The 19,741-nt window shown below is 48.4% G+C and overlaps 6 protein-coding genes and 1 non-coding gene across 7 annotated transcripts; 3 read left to right on the top strand and 4 right to left on the bottom strand.

Moving 5' to 3' along the window:
- Positions 1 to 2,402, top strand: F4822DRAFT_262492 (Sds3-like-domain-containing protein). The gene is made up of 2 exons (XM_051454594.1): positions 1 to 880; positions 940 to 2,402. Exons 1-2 carry the CDS (start codon positions 455 to 457, stop codon positions 2,191 to 2,193), a joined length of 1,680 nt encoding a protein of 559 aa, XP_051314705.1. The 5' UTR covers positions 1 to 454; the 3' UTR covers positions 2,194 to 2,402.
- Positions 2,366 to 3,604, bottom strand: F4822DRAFT_262517 (uncharacterized protein). The gene has a single exon (XM_051454595.1). The coding sequence runs from the start codon at positions 3,408 to 3,410 to the stop codon at positions 2,538 to 2,540; it is 873 nt and encodes a 290-aa protein (XP_051314704.1). The 5' UTR covers positions 3,411 to 3,604; the 3' UTR covers positions 2,366 to 2,537.
- A 596-nt stretch (positions 3,605 to 4,200) lies between these two features.
- On the top strand, positions 4,201 to 9,982 carry F4822DRAFT_262472 (uncharacterized protein). Its single transcript, XM_051454593.1, has one exon. It carries the CDS (start codon positions 4,451 to 4,453, stop codon positions 9,539 to 9,541), a length of 5,091 nt encoding a protein of 1,696 aa, XP_051314703.1. The 5' UTR covers positions 4,201 to 4,450; the 3' UTR covers positions 9,542 to 9,982.
- A 315-nt stretch (positions 9,983 to 10,297) lies between these two features.
- Positions 10,298 to 11,692, bottom strand: F4822DRAFT_429544 (PCI-domain-containing protein; the record flags this gene model as incomplete). Its single annotated transcript, XM_051461120.1, has 3 exons — positions 10,298 to 11,304; positions 11,370 to 11,452; positions 11,514 to 11,692. 3 exons carry the CDS (start codon positions 11,690 to 11,692, stop codon positions 10,298 to 10,300), a joined length of 1,269 nt encoding a protein of 422 aa, XP_051314702.1.
- Positions 11,693 to 12,072: 380 nt separating this feature from the next.
- F4822DRAFT_404406 (kinase-like domain-containing protein) lies at positions 12,073 to 14,465 on the bottom strand. Its single transcript, XM_051458202.1, has one exon. The coding sequence runs from the start codon at positions 14,025 to 14,027 to the stop codon at positions 12,726 to 12,728; it is 1,302 nt and encodes a 433-aa protein (XP_051314701.1). The 5' UTR covers positions 14,028 to 14,465; the 3' UTR covers positions 12,073 to 12,725.
- A 1,363-nt stretch (positions 14,466 to 15,828) lies between these two features.
- On the top strand, positions 15,829 to 15,935 carry F4822DRAFT_t72. The gene has a single exon. It is a non-coding gene; the product is annotated as a tRNA-Met (tRNA).
- A 2,086-nt stretch (positions 15,936 to 18,021) lies between these two features.
- Positions 18,022 to 19,716, bottom strand: F4822DRAFT_262414 (NAD(P)-binding protein). Its single transcript, XM_051454592.1, has 2 exons — positions 19,005 to 19,716; positions 18,022 to 18,949 (listed from the first exon to the last, which is right to left on the bottom strand). Exons 1-2 carry the CDS (start codon positions 19,467 to 19,469, stop codon positions 18,341 to 18,343), a joined length of 1,074 nt encoding a protein of 357 aa, XP_051314700.1. The 5' UTR covers positions 19,470 to 19,716; the 3' UTR covers positions 18,022 to 18,340.
- Between the last annotated feature and the right edge of the window lie 25 nt (positions 19,717 to 19,741).

Here is a 19,741-nt window from a genome sequence, read left to right as displayed (position 1 = left end):
TTTTCTAAGGTTGCGCCCAGAGATCCTAACAGAGATCCATCCTTACACATCCTTTTTGTCTTCTACCTTCGATCTCATCACTTCTTCTATACAATTACACCATTTTGTTTATTGCCTTCTCAATACACAAGTTGTCAACTGGAATTTACCACTGGTAACTTCGTGCCAATACAAACACTTTCCCATACTTCAATTTGACTTTCAACTTCCATCTTCTGCATGGTCGGTAGAAGACGCAACCGGACCTGGACACTCTAGAAGTTTGACTTCGTCCGTCGTCCACAATCTGATTCATAATTCTACCTCCAAACTTCTCAAGCTACTTAATTCTACACACACACACACATTTACACTTCCCTTACTTTACTTCTAAATCCGAATTATTTTTCTTGTTCGTGGAACTTGGAAATTCCAAGCTTCTTTTCACCCATTTTATTCTCCAAATACATTCGCCATGGCCTCCGTCGACTCTGCCCAGTCGGCAACTCTAGTAGCCACTTCCAACAAGACCAGCCGCCTTTCCCCCCCGCCTCAGTCGAAGCGCGACAAGAAGCGACAAGTCCTGAATGATCGTTTAGCGACTTTATCAGACAAGTTCAGCCGCGATAAGGATAAGAACTACCGAGACGAACTCCATAAGATCCAAATCGACGTCAACCTTGTCGGCCGAGTCGACCCTTACGCCGACCGTCCTCTTGATGCGATCGATCGCGAATACCGCGAGATACAAGCTGCGAATGCGCAGCAAGCCGCCAGCGCCCCCACTAATGGCGAACCCAAGCGAAGCCTGCTAGAAATGGCAGGCCCTACATTTTCTGACTGGGTCCACCAGATTGAGGATCTTGTTGAACATCGTGACTACGAAATGACTTGCCAAAGAGTACTTTTCCCGTCTATCTACTTCAATATTACTCGCATTGCTAACATTTATTCTATTAGGTCGAATATGAGAGGAAGCTTCACGAATACAACAAAACCCGTGCCTACAAAATCGAAGTAGCGAAGAGAGAACACCGAGCGCTGTCCAACACACTCCGAGATCGTCTCATCAACGCTATTACATCGAAGAAATACCGATTGGGCAAAGAGAAAGAAGCCCTCGAAATCACCGATAGTTCCGCTCTCCTCCTACATCCCAACCAATTTAGCCTTACCAACCCTGCGAGCCCTGGCGGAACACACATGAAGCGCAACACTCGATTGCGAAGAGAGATGGAGGATTTGCCCGGTTTCTCGGAGAATAAGAAGAGAAAGCGCAACGCAGCAGATGACGAAGGATCCCCAGTTCCCAAGAGAGGAGCTCTTGACACCGCTAATACCACGCCTTTCTGGTCGAGCGAGAGAGTAAGAAGCCTGCGCAAAGAGACGGGACCTGTTTACAGCATAGACAAGCTGTTCACCGATAAGGAACTCGCATTGACATACAACGTCGCGGCTCTCGCAGCCCACAAACACCTTTTGATCCGCCGCGACACAAACGGCAACATTATTACCCCCGACGAGAGTGTCAATGGCAATGGCGATGCCAACGACGACGAGGATCTTGCTGCTACAAGCATGGAGCGACAGCCTTCGCACACCACGCGAAGCACCCGAGGCGGTCATGCCCAGCAGCAAAACTTCTACGACGACCAGCTGATTGGAATTGAAGCGTTGGCCAACTTCGAGATTCCCGGTAATCTAGATAAAGTGGCTGGGCAAGAGCCTAGGCTCCCTCCCCTTATCCATTCTCAATATTCGAAGGCGTACAGACGTGACGAGTCCAACACACCTACCATCCTAGCCGAATCCGATCGAGACAAAGATTTCATGGCCATGAAGCTTCTGAAGGCTTATGAAAACAAGCATGGTGTTGGGTCTAATTTTGACAATCCAAACGGTGGTCGTCGACTACTTGAGACGATGTCTACACCGGTGTCTAAGAGCAAATATATTGCTTACAACCAAGGTCCGCGACCTTCCGCGGAAATAATATCAGAGTCACTTGGACTTCAGGAAAGTGACCTAAGAGGCGAACCCACAGGTGCCTCATCGGACGTTGCTGGAGGTGCCAAAGATTCCCCGGCAGGAGCAAAAGACTCCCCCTCCGTATTCAAGGAGGCTACAGGAGGTGTGCCGATGAGCAGACAGAGTAGCTTGGGAGGTGTTGCGATGAGCCGATCAGGAAGCGCACGAGGAAAGCGCAAGGCTTAATTTCAGATGGTCATAATATTTACGGATTGGGTTCAGGGGTACCACGAAAGGAGGAGTAGGGGGTGTGCATAAGGGTTTTCTGTTTATACTTGGATCCCTGCTGGAATCATTTACAGCACATCATGGCATAATGTGGTACAGCGACATGGTATGTACCATCAGGATTGGCGTTAGGGATACATTAGCCTGGCTGGCTTTCCATGACATTTCATATTGAGCTGGACATTCATGGTCGATACCAAACAAAGCGATTGCTGATTATTCATTCATTCTGCTTATAGATAAGTGCGAAATTATACTACGTGACATGGCATACTATAACAATTTCATCGTCTCGATCATCTTCAAGGGCCAAAGACTAGAGCCCGGACCTCAATGCTCTCTCTACCCTCAGCATCTGCCCTGGTTCTAGGGTCTTCAAAGGCGGTATGCGGAACCCGGCCACCAGCTACATTCGAACCCTCTTTCAAGGCCTCACTATCGAAGCACTCAAGCAGCAGACGCTCATCACCTGTCATGCCGCTTAGGTAATACCACCTCTGCTCGGGGTTATACGCAATCGCAGCGGTCTGTCCGATATACCCAGTAGGTGTTCTATGCTCGACGGGGATAATATCGCCATGGGCTAGTGACGCGCTAGACCCGAACGCTAACGGCATCGATTCAACGGGGTTTTTGTTCAAAGTACGCCATACATTAACAATGCGATACCGTCCTTTGAGTAGCTCATCTGCATCGGAACCCATATGGCGAACGACGCGCTTCGCGGCGGAGTACGGGGTTTGGTCGATGTGTACTGATGTTACGGCTTTGCGGTATGCATTTGGATCTGCGCGGCGGATCGTGTGGTCGAAGATGAAAACGCGGTTGCTTTTGGGGATGTTGTTAAGGAGCAGGGCTTCGACTTCGGGGTAGTAGTTTGTGGTTATGGAGGTGTCGTCTGTGAATCCTGACCCTGTGCCTGGGAGCTCTTCTTTGGAGGGGGGCAGGTGTTGGAGTACGGCGAAGGCGTCTTGGTCGAGCGTGTAGGAGGATTCGTGGCCCCGGATGTCGGTTATGGTTACGGGGTGCGTGTCCGGGGTTATGTTGCGTTGGGGTTCGCCAGGGGGAGGCGTGTCGGTGTAGTTGAATGCTACGACGCCGGGAGGTGGTGGGTGGGAGAAGTTGAGGTTGGCGGTTACGGGACCGCGGGGTGGGGTTGATGCTGTGATTGCCATTATGGATGTCGAAGCTATAAGCTATGTGACGGAGTTTGTAGAGATAGTTCCAATGGATGAGTAGACTAGATTTGATTGAGAGCTTTATCTGACAAACTAAACTTACCATGGCATCGACTTCGATGCTTGACTTATATAGACATCAGAGCTCCATGGCTCGACAACGGCATTCGCCATTGTAATACCTAGGTAGGCAAGTGTATTTCAAAGCAGCGGAAGTTAGGAAAGGCGCTCCGAATCACGTCATTTAGAAATGAAAGAGATATGATTATTCGATTGTAAGATACCTAGGTAGGTTTGAAGCATGTAGGGTCAGACAGCTCCATCATTGGTTTGTCATGCATATGTAGTGCAAGAGATGGGTAGATGTTGCAGAATCTACCGAACCTTACCCGATGATATGCCGTTGTAAAGGCGTACATGCAAATCTAGATGCGAGATGAGTCAAATCAGGCCATAGTGGATTAATCATGGGGTCAAAATGGGATCTTAAGGTTGCGTTTTGTTCGGCCTCCGCGGACCGTATATCTTTGAAATCGAGACGATGACGTAGTTGAAGGTTTAACTCAGACGGAAATTAAAGTTCTTGCTTAGCTAAAAGTAAACTTTTTCGGCGGAATTGGTGTCCCTCAACTCCGATTTAGCATGCAACCAATCAGGGTGTAAGTTCAATAGTCTTGAAGTATTTACCCCACTTATACGTACACGTGCACATTGAGCCGCCACTTGCCAAATAGCCTTGCCCGACCCAGTCCCAGCCTACCTTTATGGATACCACGATAACCTATCAGATCACGCTATCATCCACCAATTCAAAGTAAACAAACTGCTGCTTTGGGGCCATCTCGGTAGGGTTGGGTAGCTTTCCGGCGCGTCCCCTGCATGTGGAATCTGTGGAATCTTTCACAATCCGATGCGCGGTGTCGAATTTCGATGAACCAATTGCTTGCATCCCGTACCTGGCTGATTGGGATTGTCTTTCTTTGTTCGGACAGTATTATTTTGCTACCTAATTACGAGTTACTGTTACTGCTGCCAGTATGGATGACTTACCGTCATCTCCAGATCCGCTGGGGGACGAACCTCCAAGTTCGGCGCAATCATTCGCGCGACATACTAAAGATAATACAATTACCCAGCATGATCTTTCCGCGCTTTCCTTACCGAAGACTACGTATAACTCGAGACGGACCTCACCTACAAGAACCATCTCTCCTAGAAAGAGGACATTCGAACTCGATGTCGGCAATGAACTCTCACCGCAAAAGATCCTCGTCACCGTTGAGGCAGAAGAAGCAGAGGCCTTGAAGCGGGGTATCAACCGCAGACTATTCCAACAACAACCGACATCCTCCCCGACCCGAGGCCGCCGCCCAAGAGAAACCGTCACGACTGCTACCATACCGCTGAATGACGAGATAGAGAACGAGTCTACCCCGCGTCGACCCGGCCGACCGCGACGGCGAACTAGTAATGGTACACCCATGCCGAAGGGTAAGAAGAGGGCTGGAACGCCTATGAAAGAATCCCGACAGACGCGACGAAAAGGCGGCCTAGATTCCGACGCGAGCGTGTTCGACGATACACCAGCGGGAACAGACGAAAACGCGCCAACACCAAAGGCACAAACGAAAGTTCGGAAGACGCCTAAGGCGCTCTCTACGACACAAGTAGTGCTTTCGTCGCAAATATCCACCGCGACGAAGAGGAAGCGAGGGCGTCCGCGGAAAGCGCCGATAGAAGATGTCACCATATTAGCTGACGCGGACGATGTATTGACTAGTGATGCGGTAAACCACGATATTGCTCACCCTTCTCGAGAAAACCCAAGGATCTTTCCGCCATCAGCACCGATCTCGAATCCAAATTCTTCTAGATATGAAAGTAGTCGGCGATTCTATGCCGATGACGAGGAGGACAATACGGAAGCTTTCATTGGAGAGTTGGCAAGAGATGGCGATAGGACACCGACGCAGGATAATATTTCCAACCTACATGAACAAGAGAATACGCGACTAGATCCAGAATTACCAGCGCGATCACATAATGAAGGAAGATTGGATGATGATGATATGGATGTGGGCAACGATTATCCGCCATTGATGGAAAATCATAGTGATGTAGGATCGGAGTTCGATGATTTTGATAATGTCCCTCACAGTGGACAAGATACGTTGGCGCACGCGTCTGATTTCAGCATGATAGCTGTGGAATCTCTACCTTCGTTTCAAGCAAACCGAAGCGCATTCCCTTCCGACCCCCAAGAGATTGGTGATGAAACTAACCAGATCATCAATGAAACTATTGAATCGTTGCGGAATAGCATCCAAGCCGATGCCGCAAAAGATCAATCAAGCAGACACGACCTACCGCCAGAAGAAAACCGATCTGGTATACAAGGGAGTTCATTTTTCAATCAGAGCCCGCGACGACCATCAAAAAGCCCTAGGAGGCAAAAGCAACTTCCATTAAGTCGACAAGTATTCAATGGAAAAGCGCCTCATGTGGATGACTCGTTTTCGAACATTGCGGATACTATTCTTCACGCAACAACACCTGGTCGCTTACCTATGAAGCCGACCTCTGGAATGGAACAGTATGAGAAAAGCGGTGCATATGATGATTCGTTTTCCGAGATACCAGAAGAGGTCCTTGAAGCCGCTACTCCAAAGCCGAAGAGTCGCGTCGGAATGCCTAGAGAGCGGGATGATGCAGAAGTCTCAGCTCCCCAGGATCAACCTAATTCTGTTAATAGACAAACGGGGTCAAACTTTGGGTCGAGCAGGTTACCAACTCCGGATGATACCTCATCTTCGAATGCTGGTTCTAAGAAAGCCCCAGAAGAAGATGCTGGCCCGTCTTCAAGACCTCAAGCGGACGCTGTTTCTACTTCCAATTCCGCCGTGCAATCTTCACCTCCTGTCATGAATCGACCTCGTGCGATGGATTTTGGACCATCGCTGTTAGATCAAGAGATGAACAATACGCCAGAATTACAACAATCTTCCCCTCAGTTGCCTCCATCTGCTAAAGAAATTGTCGAACCTGCTAAATCGTTGGAGCCCCCCCCTAATGTTAGACCTTCGTTATCGCCGATTGTACGAGCTGGCCGATACCTTCAAGATGTGGTGTCGGATAGATCGTCTCCCAGAGTTCGCGAGGGCAGCCTGGGCAGTCCGTTCAGGGGAGCGGCTAATGACCCTTCACGATCATTGCAGGATACTTCTAATCCTTCATCTATGCCCGAATCTCCAACTCGGCCCAATTATAATATCTCCGGCCAATTTGCCGCCCGAAATTTATTTAATTTCAACCCTACCGTTAATCAGAGTATGCGGTCTAACATATCTCGCTCCCAACCACCTCCACAAGGCGAAGTACTTGGAAACGTCTCGGATCCTTTCGGACTAGATATTCAGGAGACACGAAACGAAGCTTTGAGAAAAGATACGCATGACACAAGTTACCGGGAGCTGCAACGCGACACGGCTTTCGCTCAATCCGCCGCCAGTTCGACTAGAGTGATGCCACCAAATGAGGATGAGATGAGTTGGATGGCAGATGGGAACCAGCAGGAAGCAGAACATCGCGCGGACCCACAGTACATGCGTTCTCAAAACTCAAGTATCTACGCTACTCGTGGTTCAAATGGAAGCCACGCTGCTATTTCTGCTGCAAACGCTGCGTACAACGAAGTTGATATGGAAGGTGATCAGGATTTGAGAGATCGAAGAGAACCGGAAGAGGACTACGGCGATGACTATACTGGCGGTGGGATAGACTTTGAGGATGACGATATTTGGGACGTTGAAGCCTCGCGACCGACGCCTAGAAGGCCAAGGCCGGAAAGGGAGCCAGAGCCAGAACGACGTGCTTCACAATTGTACGACCCCCCTCGACGAAACAAAATCCCAAGCCCTTGGAGACGAACCAGCCGACGACTCATCTACCGGCAAGAGATTGCAAGTCCTTCTCAAATAGAAATTGAGGAGAACCCGCAAAGTGAGCCGGATGAGCAAGTCCCCAGATCCCGTTCCGGACCGCGACGCTCGGACGCTCAATCTATAGTACGGAGAGAGCAGCCTGAACTTAGGGTCACTGAGGAACGTGAACGTACACCTTCCGAACCTGAGCAATATGAACAATACGAACAATTTGAACAACAATCTCCAAGTCCTCCTCCATATTTGGAGCCAGAATTTTCACCAGAACCAGAGCAGGAGCTGCAACAAGAACCCGAGCGAGAGCCAGAACAGGAGCCTGAGCCCGAGCCTGAGCTTGAATCAGAAATTGAAGAACCCATAGCAGAACAAGCTCCAGGACAAGGTCCGGCAGAGGCTGTGGAGGCTTCTGAATACTCGATGCTAATTCGACCAACTGAGGATACTCCGGCGACCCAAAAGAAACCCACCCCTGCTAAGACTCAACTTTTCGGCAGCTTTAACCTCATGTCATTCTTCTCATCGCCTGCAACGTTGCCTACAAAAGTCCCTGAAGCTGGTCCGGCCACTAAAATCCGTGAAACCGAGAAAACCGCACAGCCCGCATATCAGAAGCCTGTTCCTAGAGAGCCAGAGCCAGAGCCAAAACCACAACCACAACCACAACCACACAAAGAACCTCCAAAGTCTCTTTGGTCGACGGGGTTTTTCTCCTCAATCCCGCAGAAGCAAGTCCAGCCAAGTTCGGAACGGCAAACCGACCAATCATCCCCTGCGCCCCCCTCGCAATCCAACGAAACGGTGGCAGATACTTATGAGGCGACTTCTCCTAGCCATGCGCCATCACCAACACCATCCCCTTCGCCTGCTCCCGATCCATCACTCTCACCCAAACCTGCTCCTGCGCCGTCACTCTCGCCTGAATTATCTCATCCACCGCCTGAGCCTTCACCGGCACCATCTCAGACACCCGAGCCGATGTCCCCGCCATCACCCCAGCCCTCGACTCCCGAGCAACAAGTTTACCAGCCTATTGAGCAAAAACGCAACTTCACGCCTCGGCCAGGTCAATCCGGCTCATCTCTTTTCAGAACTGGCCCTTCTCCAAGTAGGGTTGAAAGAAATTATAGCGATGATTTTCTCTTGCCACCAAGTGATGAGCAGCAAGAGTCTTCGCTCTTGACAGATGGGACAGAGTATGAGCGCTTGCCTCCTAGGGAGAAGCCGTCGCGTTGGGATAGGACCCTGTCGCCATCCAAATCGTCATTCAGATCACCACTGAAACCGACAACACCAGGGCGCGTCGTGACTTTCAAGCCTAGCGGTTTATCACCTGTCACACAGAATGAGGATCAACCCGAAAGCCAAGCTTACAGCCGCGATGATAACCGCGGAGTGTTATCTCAGCGTCCACAACTCCCATCCCTTAATAAGGGCAAGGGGGTTGTACGGAGAAATTCTTTACTCTCTCGTCCCCCCATGAGGAACAGCGCCGTGTACAACCCTTCGCCGGCTGCTACTAACGAGAACAATTTCATGGCAACGATATTGGACACCAGCCCAGAACCGCAACCAGAGCCCGAACCTCCGGTTTTCGCTCCGGCTCCAGCGCCGGCTCCCTTGTCCATTGCCACCACGAACCCTTCCGCTGCCGCCACTGTCTCAGCTCCTACCTCTAACACACCACTATCACAAACCGAGTGGACGCGTGCACATTGGGTTCGTCTAGACGAATTACTCCAAATATGCCGCCAAAATCCCCGCGCATTCAAACGTCGCGTCCCGCTACCACCACGCAGCGAGCGCCGATCTCTTACTACTCTCCTGGGCAAGGAAGTATCAACCCCGTCACACCCCGAGAGCCTAATCCTCGATAGGGGACATCTCGATATTATCGACGCGTTCAAACTTGAGGTTGGCGGCTGGGAAGAACATGACTTGGCGAGGAGATTGTTCGCGTTGATGGTTGGTGAGGAGAGAAGACGGCTGGGGAAAGTGCCACAGAGGGATCGTGAGCATGAGGATGAAAATAGGGATAGGGTTCAGACTGGGTATTGGGGAGATGAAATTGAGCGTGCGGGCGAGAGCCAAACTAGGAGGGAGAAGGAGAAGGAAGAGAGAATAAAAAGGAGGGAAGAGAGAAGGAGGGAGAAAGAGAGGCAGAGGAGGGAGGAGAGGATTTTTACTTAAGGGGTTGGGTTTACAATACCCTATTTTCCCTACGATCGACGTTGCTGCGGGCTCACATTCACGAGCTACGAAAGACGGATTTGCTCTACATCACTTCGCTACTCTGTCCTATCCATTCAGGTTATCGGTCTAACAGCTTGGAGGAAGCATCCCCAAATCACACTTTTCAGGGGAGCAGTATATATTTCACATGCATTATATTCGGCGTTATTGGCGATAGGCAAGTCAGGATGACATAACCTCATAGGATAGGCGGTTGGTCAGTATCAAAAAAGGGGAATCGGCAAGGGGTGTTTACTTGCTAGGTTAGGTTACTGAGGAATTGAGATTGCTTTGATTTTGATGCCATAGCATACTGCCTTTTTTCAAAGGTGGATAATTCGAACGGAATTATATTTCATGTTGAATCCGAAAATTGTTATTTGAGTGAGGTCCAGTGACGGAAAGTAAGTTCTAAGAGTTTTGGGGGGTTTTAGACTCTAGACTTCTAAGGGTCAGGAAAGGGCACTACAAAAGTGATCACTTCTACTCATAATATGTGCAAGTTGAAAAGTGCCACAACGCCCTGTATCTTTATTTAACTAACGTCCTAGCTTCGAATCGTCAGCTCTCTACCTAGTAATATTACAACGGCCGAGTAGCATTTCTTCCTTCTATTCCATGAAGAGAGTAATCCGCATCGACTCGGCCCGCCGTACAAAATTTACTCCTTTACTTCCCAGCCACCATACCAAGCTACTGCCACCATTATCTCCTTTACTCTAGCATGGAAGCCTGGTTCGTGTACAGCACATCCACGACATTGCTCAACTTCTCAATCGTCTGGAGCGCAGCATCATAAGATTCATCGCGGTGTGTCTCATCGAAAATAATCAGACAACCGGCGCCTTGGTCAAGAACACCCACAATAACCTTGTCAAGAATCATCTGGGAGAGCTTGCGCTCGACCTGCTGGGTATCTAGACCAACCATTCCCGCGACGTGGGCGATCTCGACGCGGCTGAAGGGTTCGATGACCTTGATGAGGTTCTGCTCGAGCATGGCGTCGTACAAACGGCGGAGGTGGTTGCGGATGAAAGCGTCGCTGCCCAGCTCATAGCGGTATGTAGCGAGCGCGCGTTCGTACTCTTCGAGAGATCGGTTCGAGTGTGCGCGCGCGATCGCTTTCATGGCTTCCAAGTTCTGACCTGCGTATTTCTGCGCTTGCTTCGATGCCATTAAGTTGTTGACGTCGTCGACTAGGTTTAGCATGATCTTGCAAAGAAGCATATACTGTAGAGCTGCTGTAGCCTTAGCCGATTCATCTTGTGTGTGGTATCCATCGAGCGCCTCGATGAAGTAGGAGTATGCTGTGTTGAAGTCTTGGTCCATTGTGTGAAGCATGCCGGATTGCATATCAAGGTTCGCCTGGAGTAGAGGTGGTGTGTAGACAGAGGCGGCGCTTGTTCGGGCGCTGGTTAAGGCTGCGCGGGCCTTGGAGTTGTTGCCAAGAGCGTGGTATACTCTAGATTCCAGCAGTTGGACTTCTACGAGTACTAGTTTGTCATCGAGACGCTTGAGTTCTCGCAGCAAGCCGTTGATGAGGGTCAGGGCATCGTAGTAGGATTGTTTGGCCATGTGCAGGGTAACAAGGCGGGTCTCGAGGTTCTGGCGCAGGAAACTCCTTCGTTCGGAAGTAGCCCATTCTATACATGACTTGGTGACGGCGATCTGGATGTCGGTTGTGTTCGGGATGGCTTCGAAGAGGTCGAGTAATTGACGGACTATGTAACATAAAGATTAGAAGACAGTTTACTATTAGAAAAGCAAGATGATGATCAGGACATACCCAATTTGGCCGTCTTAGCCTTTGCAAAACTAGAAAGAACAGTCCTACTGGTCGTAACTAGATCTACAAGCTCTTTTGGCTTCCTACACACAAATGTCAGATACGATGCGCCAAAGTCAAACTTCTCTTGAGGATGATGCTCACTTCTCATCCCGATACAATTCTCCTAAGCTTATCAAGGCGCTCTCGTACTCCTTAATCGCCGCATCGGAGGTAACAGAGGGAGGTTGAGATATGATATCCTTGTAAATAGCTTCAGCTTTTCGCGGATCGGAGCTGGCGAGGGATTGCGCCTCCTTCACGGACGGCTTCTTTGAAGCCATGTTGATTGGCGCGTGCTCGGGAAGAGGTTTAGATTTATTTTTGGAGGAAGATGGCAAGGTTTTTGTTTTTAGAGTAAGTCGTTAGAGTTCCGAATCAATCCACGACGGTTGTCCCTGCAGAAATTGATTGTTGGTGTGAATGAGAAGGGCAAGAATTACTGAATAGTACGAATGTACAACTGGAGCTTAATGGCCGTTGATGTTTCGTTCGTATGGTAGCTTCCAGCCTTGCGATTACCTAAAGCAATTAAAGTGGGTACCTACCACTGACGCAGCTTGAACTGCCTGGACTAGCGCGGAGTTGCCCGTAAATCCGTTCCGCCCACGATTCAAAGGTACAGAGGTACTTCATGTAGGTACATTCTCAATCTTCTACATCTCAAGCACACATCAGTGCCCAGTCCATTGGCTCGAAGGATAACCCCAGATACCTTGTATTGCTTTGAAATGGGAGTAGTATTGCTAAAGAGATAACGATAATCAAAGAATAGTACTTGTAGCCTTGTTAAGAGATACCCAGAATATATACGACACCTACTATACCTCTAAGTAGCAGTATTATGTGCCAATTATCACTATATGTTAGGAATCGCTCTTAACCTTCCTACATGCCAGGTATTTGGATTCGTTGGCTCAATATCGTCATTATACGACTAAGTTGTGATAATGTACCTAGGTAGGTTATGCTTTCACAATATTCATCTCACATTCAACCATCCTCCAACTGACCAAATTTCCACCCAGTTACTCACGATAAAAGATATACACATAACTACCTAGGTAGTTAGGTAAGTTACGTGTTAGTCCAAGAGAAACCTCCTCCATCTCCCTAAACGAGAGTATAGACACAAGTGCCACCAAGATGATTCTTTTCATTTTCCCCATATCAAAAAACCCCAACTCCCTATACGTGTATGTGCCGCTTCCAATCAACCCTCCCAACCGTTCCTCCTGACCTCATGCCCCAAAGGATTACCCAAAACTCGTCGTTTCTACCATCATACGCCATAATGTCAGTTAATCATTCTTCCCTCTACATCGAACTAGTACGAGAGAGGTTACCCCCACCATCTGCGGCGTACATATGAGCCTGCCAAGTGCGCACCCTATTCATCCCAGCATTTCGCTGCGCCTGCGAGCTACTCCCCGTCGCACTCCCACTCGCGCCCGCCATATCCCGCTCTTGGATCGAGCTACTACTCAACGGGCGATAAGCCGCCAACTTTGATGACGAACCGGGTCTAACAGACCCACTATACCGCCTCGGCGTCGTCGCGATATTAAATCCGTCCCCGCGACTAATATGCAGACCGCCGAGCCCGAAATCGAAGCCTTCGTACTGGTGCACGCAATGCGGTTCCGCGATCCCGCATTCCTCGGTTAGGATGCGGTATACGCGCTGCTCGACTTCTCTGGCCGTAGGCCGTTCCTGGGGCACAACCGACATCATACGAGCCACGAGCTGTAGCGTCGGGGCCACACCGCGGAATATCGGATCCTCGCCGCGGTGTTTTTTGTTCTTGGCCGCGGCTTCCTTGGCTAAGCCCGTCATCCAGGATTCGACTTGTCCAATGTTTTTGTGGAATGAGGAGTCTAGGACTGCGCCGCCTCGGCCCGCCTGCTTATGCTTGGCTGCGCGGTGCGAGGCGAAGTTGCGGGTTTGGCGTTTTAAGAGGAGGGACATGAGTTCGAGGATTATGCATCCGAGGGAGAATATGTCGACGGCGAGAGGGTTGAGAGAGGGTGTGGGGGAGTGTAGGAGAGAAGAGGGTGATGTGCTGCTTTCGGATGTTCCGCGGTTGATAGAAAATGAGGAGTTATCTGAGGATGTGGAGGCTGATACTGAGGAGGCGATGAGTGTGCTTTTCCGGTGGAGCCCGGAATGAGAGTGCGTGGGTGATGGGCGGTACCATTGTTCAGGGGCGGCGTAGTCGTAGGATTCTTTGTCGAAGGTTGGGCGGTCTGAGTTATTGGATATTGCGTCTATGCTTAGACGGCTTATATCTGTGTAGAATATTTGATTTTCGGAGTTGAATAGAATGGTTGATGGTTTGATGTTTCCATGTGATAATCCGTGGCTGTGGAGATAGCAGAGCGAATCCACAAGGCAGTGTATCCAGTTCATGAGGAGGCGCCGCCGGTCTTGCTTTGCTAATGATTTCAATGAGCTAGGCATGTTCACTAACAAGGACTTGAGGCTATAGTCGCTTGGGTGTGTGAAGAGAACATAAACGAACCCCTGGTGAGCATACGACCCGAAGTAAGACACGAGATGATCATTCTCAAAATTCTTGCCTTTATGGATCTCGTAGAGGAACTCATCTTCCGTCAACATGCCAGGTCCATTTCCAATCGGGATGCGACGCCGCGAGAAAGCCTCTCCAGGTCTGTTCGGTAACTCAACTCTATCCACGACGCTGTTGAGATTCAGTCCGGGTCGTTTGTCCACGTTCAGTGGGACGACCTCGGGACCTTGGTATACTACATATTCGCCTTTTTCGACGAATTTGAGTAGATAGTGGAATTGCCGGAAATAAAATCTCTTCTCGAGTTTGTCATCCCGGGTGGGTGTAAGCGCCAGCCGTTCGATCTCACCTGGGGGTATCGGAAGGTCATCATCATCCCAGCTATCATCGATAAGTCCGAAGATCTGATCCGGTACACCTAGGTCTACAAGAATGAGAAATATGCGTTTCGCCTTTTCGTCAATCCATTCCCAGTATGTTCCATCTGTTAACCCATCGCCGAACCCTAGTGGTAAATCCAGTCGTTTGATCTCCTCGGGAAGCAAATGCGAACAGACGAATTGTCGAGTAACAGTCGCTTCAATCCGAGATGGATCCCACCACATGGCTACCGTAGACATAGCAAGGGTAGCATTACACCATAGATCGATCCACCCTAAACGGTCAGTATGGTCACGCGACCCTGGCGCGTCATGTACGGTAATGTATGTAATGTGTGTATGTAATATAAAATAATAATAATATACCGGTATGAGGTATGTATGGGGAATATTGCGACAACAAAAATTTCCCTGGTAGATTAGGGCATGAGATTTGGTAATGTAATGTCAGCAGAGCAACACAGGAAAGTAAGCCGTATTATACATTAGTAGAATCTACGAGTAACAAATGCGTATGCATACTCCTTAACCGAGAGAGGGCGTCGGCGCAGGTGTAACATGAAGGGGGTCAAAGTAGTTCAGCACAAAGCAAATGTTGCCTGGAGGAGGCAATCTTTCTGTTTTTGCGGTCTGGCATTTTCAAGCACATATACTACCCCCGAGAGGACAAGAGGGACCTCGATAAGTTCCATATAAGACTGGCGTAGTAGTAGTAAAAGGGCAATCCGTTAAAGTAGGAGGAGCATGGTATATGATAAGAGAAGACCAGAAGACCCCTTCACGGCTGCTGCTGGAGAATCCTGACCTGATTTACTTTGTAGGTACCTAGACTTAGCAAATCATGTTGGTGGTTATTTAGGGTGATTCTTGGATGAGGTGAAGGATGCGATTGGTCGAAGGAAGGCAATAGATAAGAACATGTCCTTGGGTGTCTGATTATATAAATTACTTCGATACATTTCTTCTTGTCACTCGACTAATTCAGTATAGTGTATCCGCCGCTTTTGTTCCAATTCGATTCAGGTAATTCTCAGTTACATGACTAAGCTGTTGTATTTATGAATGGTCATGAATAAGTTATGCATGGGAATGTGAAAGTGCAATGTTGAAAGTGCTCGATGTTTCCGGCTTGAATATTGAAATTAAATTCAAATTTATGACTTTAAGTTACCCCTATTTCTCTACCATTAGACTGGAACTAATTGTCTTTTCTAACTCTACAACTTTCACGTAATATTAAGTTTAGCATGACATAAAGTATAGACTTTATTTATGACATTGTCGAATTAGAATTAACCATCTCGATACCAACGGTAGTTATCTTGAGCACGTACCTCTAACACTAAAGCTAAATGTAGACGCCCCCCATTTTACATTAGCGTGAGCCCCACGCTTTCGCAGTATATTTCCTCGGCAAAATCGGGGGAGACTAGAGAGTGGAGGTATTGCAACTAACTATACGCCACACCTACAATATAAGCACAACAAATCAACCAACTTTTAATCATTAGTCTTGGTGGCTCAGTTGGTCAGAGCGTTGGTCTCATAGAGTCATATGACTCAATCCCCCAGGATTGGGCTATCCAAAGGTCGTGAGTTCGAGCCTCACCCAGGACATAAAATGTCTGGACGACTACATTCTATAATTTTTTCTTAATTGCTGCTTGTACTTTTGACTTTTTTAGTGCCGAATCTTGAACTGCGCCTATCGTCAATAAAAACATAGGTTACAACGATGAAGGTCAATGATCTGATTATGTCAGTTTATCATTTTGGGGGTCTGGAGCCAAGCAGGCTGTAGCGTAAAGCGGCGTGATCAAGGGTCTCTTCCCCCCACCTGAATCGATGTCAAACCCATTTATCAGGATCGACTTTCTCGAGTCGATAAACCACCCCCCCCCCCGGTCAACGCCACTAATGCGGGATACAATTGAGAGGCTCTCGTGAGTTTCGATATCGACGTATATACTCTAGAGGGGCGTTTAATAATGCCTGGAATAAGCTCATAGAGGCGTTAGTCTCGCCCCCGAAGATACCCTTCCTCGTGTTCACAAGCAACAATATATTGTCCGGTGAACCCGCCAGGCAGGTCTCCAAGGCTGACTTTCCTATGCAAGTCATTAGATTGATCCTTCAGAGAGACCTAAAGACCTGATGATTATGTCAATCCCTTATTTTCTAGGAACCCCCCTGTTCCCCCACGCGCCGCAATCCTTTAATGCGATGCCCCAACCTCGACTTCTCAGGGATCTTTTGGTACTTGGGAAAGATGTGCCGTGACACGGCTCCAGCCCTAGTATGCATGGGATAAGGCACAATGATTTAATATTGACATGTCGATGTTTTTCCATTTAGAGCCGATGAATACCGATAGCACCCTTGGCTGTTAAGGTGACCTTCTTGATAGCCAAATTGTTATAGGATCACGAGCCACTTGGCAGCCGTTGAGAAGTGTATAGAATTAGTACAGTAATCAAGACCAAGGCTAGGCGCTCCCTTAATTCGTTAATTCGGAACGGCTGGAACTCCGGTTAGTGGGTTGTGGTGGCGTCAATTATGTCCATATAAAATTATTTTACATATGAATTGCCTCTTAAAGGTCAGATGGCGAATGTAAGGAAAAGGAGTTATGATTTTCGCTGGCAGAAGACCGAATTCTACTTTGAGCTTAACTTTTCCAGCTGTAAATCAGCTATTCAGCCTTCTACGTAACTTCTATCTCGAGATATTCACCGGATGTAACTATACATCTAGAATATCCTTTCCTTCCCTTCTCAGATTATTAGGTGATTTTTTCCAATATACATAAAACCTCACCACTATCCCTTTTCAGCTGCTTCTTGATACATCTAACAAACAATGTTAATTGACGTTCCCTTCACGAGATGCACTTTCTTCTCATACACCTTGATCTTGGTCCTGCAAGATAGATTAAAAGAGGCAGGTTGGTCATTACACAACACATAAAGGGGCTTCAGATATCTCAATCACCTAATGATTCAGCAAGCACACGAGGTAAGATCGCCGGTTATGTGTACGCGTTTTGGCGTCGACCGCTTGCCTGATTGTATTGTATTAGCAGTATTGCATTGGAATTTAAATTACATTCAAGCAGCCTCTTAGATATATTGGATTGTGGCATGGGAAAATGTTCATGCTGTATCACCATCGGCTATTGCACATACGTGCGTACTACCTCACTGATGATAAGGGGTTACTTACGAAGGTGTGTATGCGAACTCCTATCATTCCCCTGAAGCAAGTCTAGGCGAGGCAAAAAGTTATTCACCTCGTTTTGCTTTAGCACTGATCGCATTTGAAGCCGGCGAACAATGCCCTGATACGAAAAAATAAAAGAACTTACTAGGGCTACACCCCTATACATGACGTCGTCGGCTGTCGCCCGTGGGCGGTGTTACATATATGTACCGCAGCAGCTGCATCAGCACGGGAGCGGGCGCAACCCGGATTCATTGTGATAAGCCAACATCAATTGGAGTGTTATACCAGACCTGCAGGTAGCCGCGTGGGCGTCTTTAAAGCTTTCGGTGATATTAGCGACAAGACTCGGACCGAACTAACCAGTCACAGCATGAGATATCTACAATACTATATGCAGTGCGACATATCCTACTGGCTCGATTAGAATTAAGGCCCTAAATGGCCAGCCCGCGGCGGCCATTGTGACTGGTAATTTTCGGTCGCCTTCACCTGATCAAGACAGGGCACGGTTCTCAGGTGGCTGGATGCGATACGAATAATGTCGAACAGCAGGCTAGCAGACAAGTTACACAACAGTTTATCCAAGATTTGTGCATAGCCTCAAACACATCAAGATATTCGTAAGTCTTGCTGAAGCGTGCCACTTGTTTTACTACACCGCACATACCTAGAGGTATTTTTATACATTACACCCATCACTATATCTTAACAGATTCGCGAACGCCAGCATTCGGCCGTCTGCGTGCGGTATTTAATCGTAAATAGCCTTCCATTAACTAGATCTCCTCAACCAAACCCAGCTAGATCAAGCTTCCGTTCTTTTCGCTCAATTCGGTTCCCTTGCGGCCGACAAACGTCTTCATACCAGTGTCTATGCCCGAAAGTTTTCGGGCGATCTTCTGAACACCCACAGGCAACACATTGTACCAATCCACCCAGCGTGCGTATAGAGGGGTGCCAATGTGATCACTCAGGCCAAGATCAATGGCCTTGATGATCTCCTTGGCCACCTCTATCGGTTCGACCACTGGGGCAATGAAGGGGTTCGGAGTTTTGACGCCATAGAAAAGTGGCGTGCTGAGTTGACCGGGCGTAACAAGTATGGTCTTAATCTCCGGGTACTCTTGTAATTCGGCGGCGAGAGACTTGTGTAGAGCTGTTACTCCGGCCTTGGCGGCAGCGTAGTCGGCTAGCTGAGCAGCACCGAGGTGGCCAATAACACTTGATAGAGTTACAATAGTGCCACCAGTATCGTTACGAATCATACCCGGAAGAAACTGCTTGATAGTATAGAAGTGCGACAAGAGGTTAGTTGTGAGGCTCCTCTCAACTTCTTCTACATCCATATCGAGCAGCTTCTTGCCAACAACAATGGCGGCATTGTTGATTAGGACGGTAGGTGTTCCAAGCTGTGAATTGTACTGTTAGTCAAGTCACGTAAGAATACCATAAGTCAATACGTACATCGCGCTCTATCTCTTGTGCAACTCTCGCAATCTGGGCCTTGTCTGTCACATCGCACTTGTAATATGTAATGCCGCGGGCATCGGTACTCTCTAGATCGGCAATGTCCAGAACAGCGACCGTAGCACCTCTCATACCATACACTTCAGCGATCAACAGGCCAAGCCCACTAGCTCCACCTGTTATCACAATGACCTCTTCAGTCAAGTCTACCTCTCGGTGTATCCCATATGCGATCTTGTGGCTCATGACATTTCCCATCCATAGCAGCGTAACGAATATCGCCCACGTAATACTAACTATCATCGGCCTCGTAGTATAGTCTTGGTGTTCGGCGCGGAAGCATAGCGGTATAATCCATGCTACGAATGGATGTAATAAGGTAACGTTGAGGACTTTGAGGAAGAGGTCGACGGATATGGACGAAACCCACGATTCGCGCGTCGTTGGCCGAGGTTGGTTCATGATTGCGGATAGTTGAGGACACGATGCTGACCAGCAAGCACCTAGAATTGACTTTAGAGAATGGAATTCTGAGTACCTACGATTAGGACACTGCCAAAAAGAATGGTATAAAGTTAAATTATCGAACAACAAGGTGGAAAGAAGGAAAAAAGGAAGTTTGTTAGACCAGCTTAGTGTCTACAATCAGATGTTCGAATCCGGGATCGCAACTTCACTTTCAGCTTCTAAAAGCTAAAAAGCTTTACTGTACAACATCCGACCCTTGAAACAAT

The sequence above is a fragment of the Hypoxylon trugodes genome (genome assembly GCF_022578975.1).
Source record: "Hypoxylon trugodes strain CBS 135444 unplaced genomic scaffold F4822scaffold_5, whole genome shotgun sequence".
Lineage (NCBI taxonomy): Eukaryota > Fungi > Ascomycota > Sordariomycetes > Xylariales > Hypoxylaceae > Hypoxylon > Hypoxylon trugodes.
The sequence above is the reverse complement of the archived record's forward strand: the minus strand, read 5'-3'. Positions and strand labels throughout refer to the sequence as shown.

Excerpts from the sequence above, each read along its gene's own strand:
- F4822DRAFT_262517 (XM_051454595.1), bottom strand. The coding sequence starts at position 3,410 with ATGGCAATCACAGCATCAACCCCACCCCGCGGTCCCGTAACCGCCAAC.
- F4822DRAFT_262472 (XM_051454593.1), top strand. The coding sequence starts at position 4,451 with ATGGATGACTTACCGTCATCTCCAGATCCGCTGGGGGACGAACCTCCA.
- F4822DRAFT_262492 (XM_051454594.1), top strand. The coding sequence starts at position 455 with ATGGCCTCCGTCGACTCTGCCCAGTCGGCAACTCTAGTAGCCACTTCC. Across the intron at positions 881-939 it reads ACGAAATGACTTGCCAAAGA|GTCGAATATGAGAGGAAGCT; the intron begins GTACTTTTCCCG and ends TTATTCTATTAG.
- F4822DRAFT_404406 (XM_051458202.1), bottom strand. The coding sequence starts at position 14,027 with ATGTTGACGGAAGATGAGTTCCTCTACGAGATCCATAAAGGCAAGAAT.
- F4822DRAFT_262414 (XM_051454592.1), bottom strand. The coding sequence starts at position 19,469 with ATGAACCAACCTCGGCCAACGACGCGCGAATCGTGGGTTTCGTCCATA. Across the intron at positions 18,950-19,004 it reads CACAAGAGATAGAGCGCGAT|CTTGGAACACCTACCGTCCT; the intron begins GTACGTATTGAC and ends TACAATTCACAG.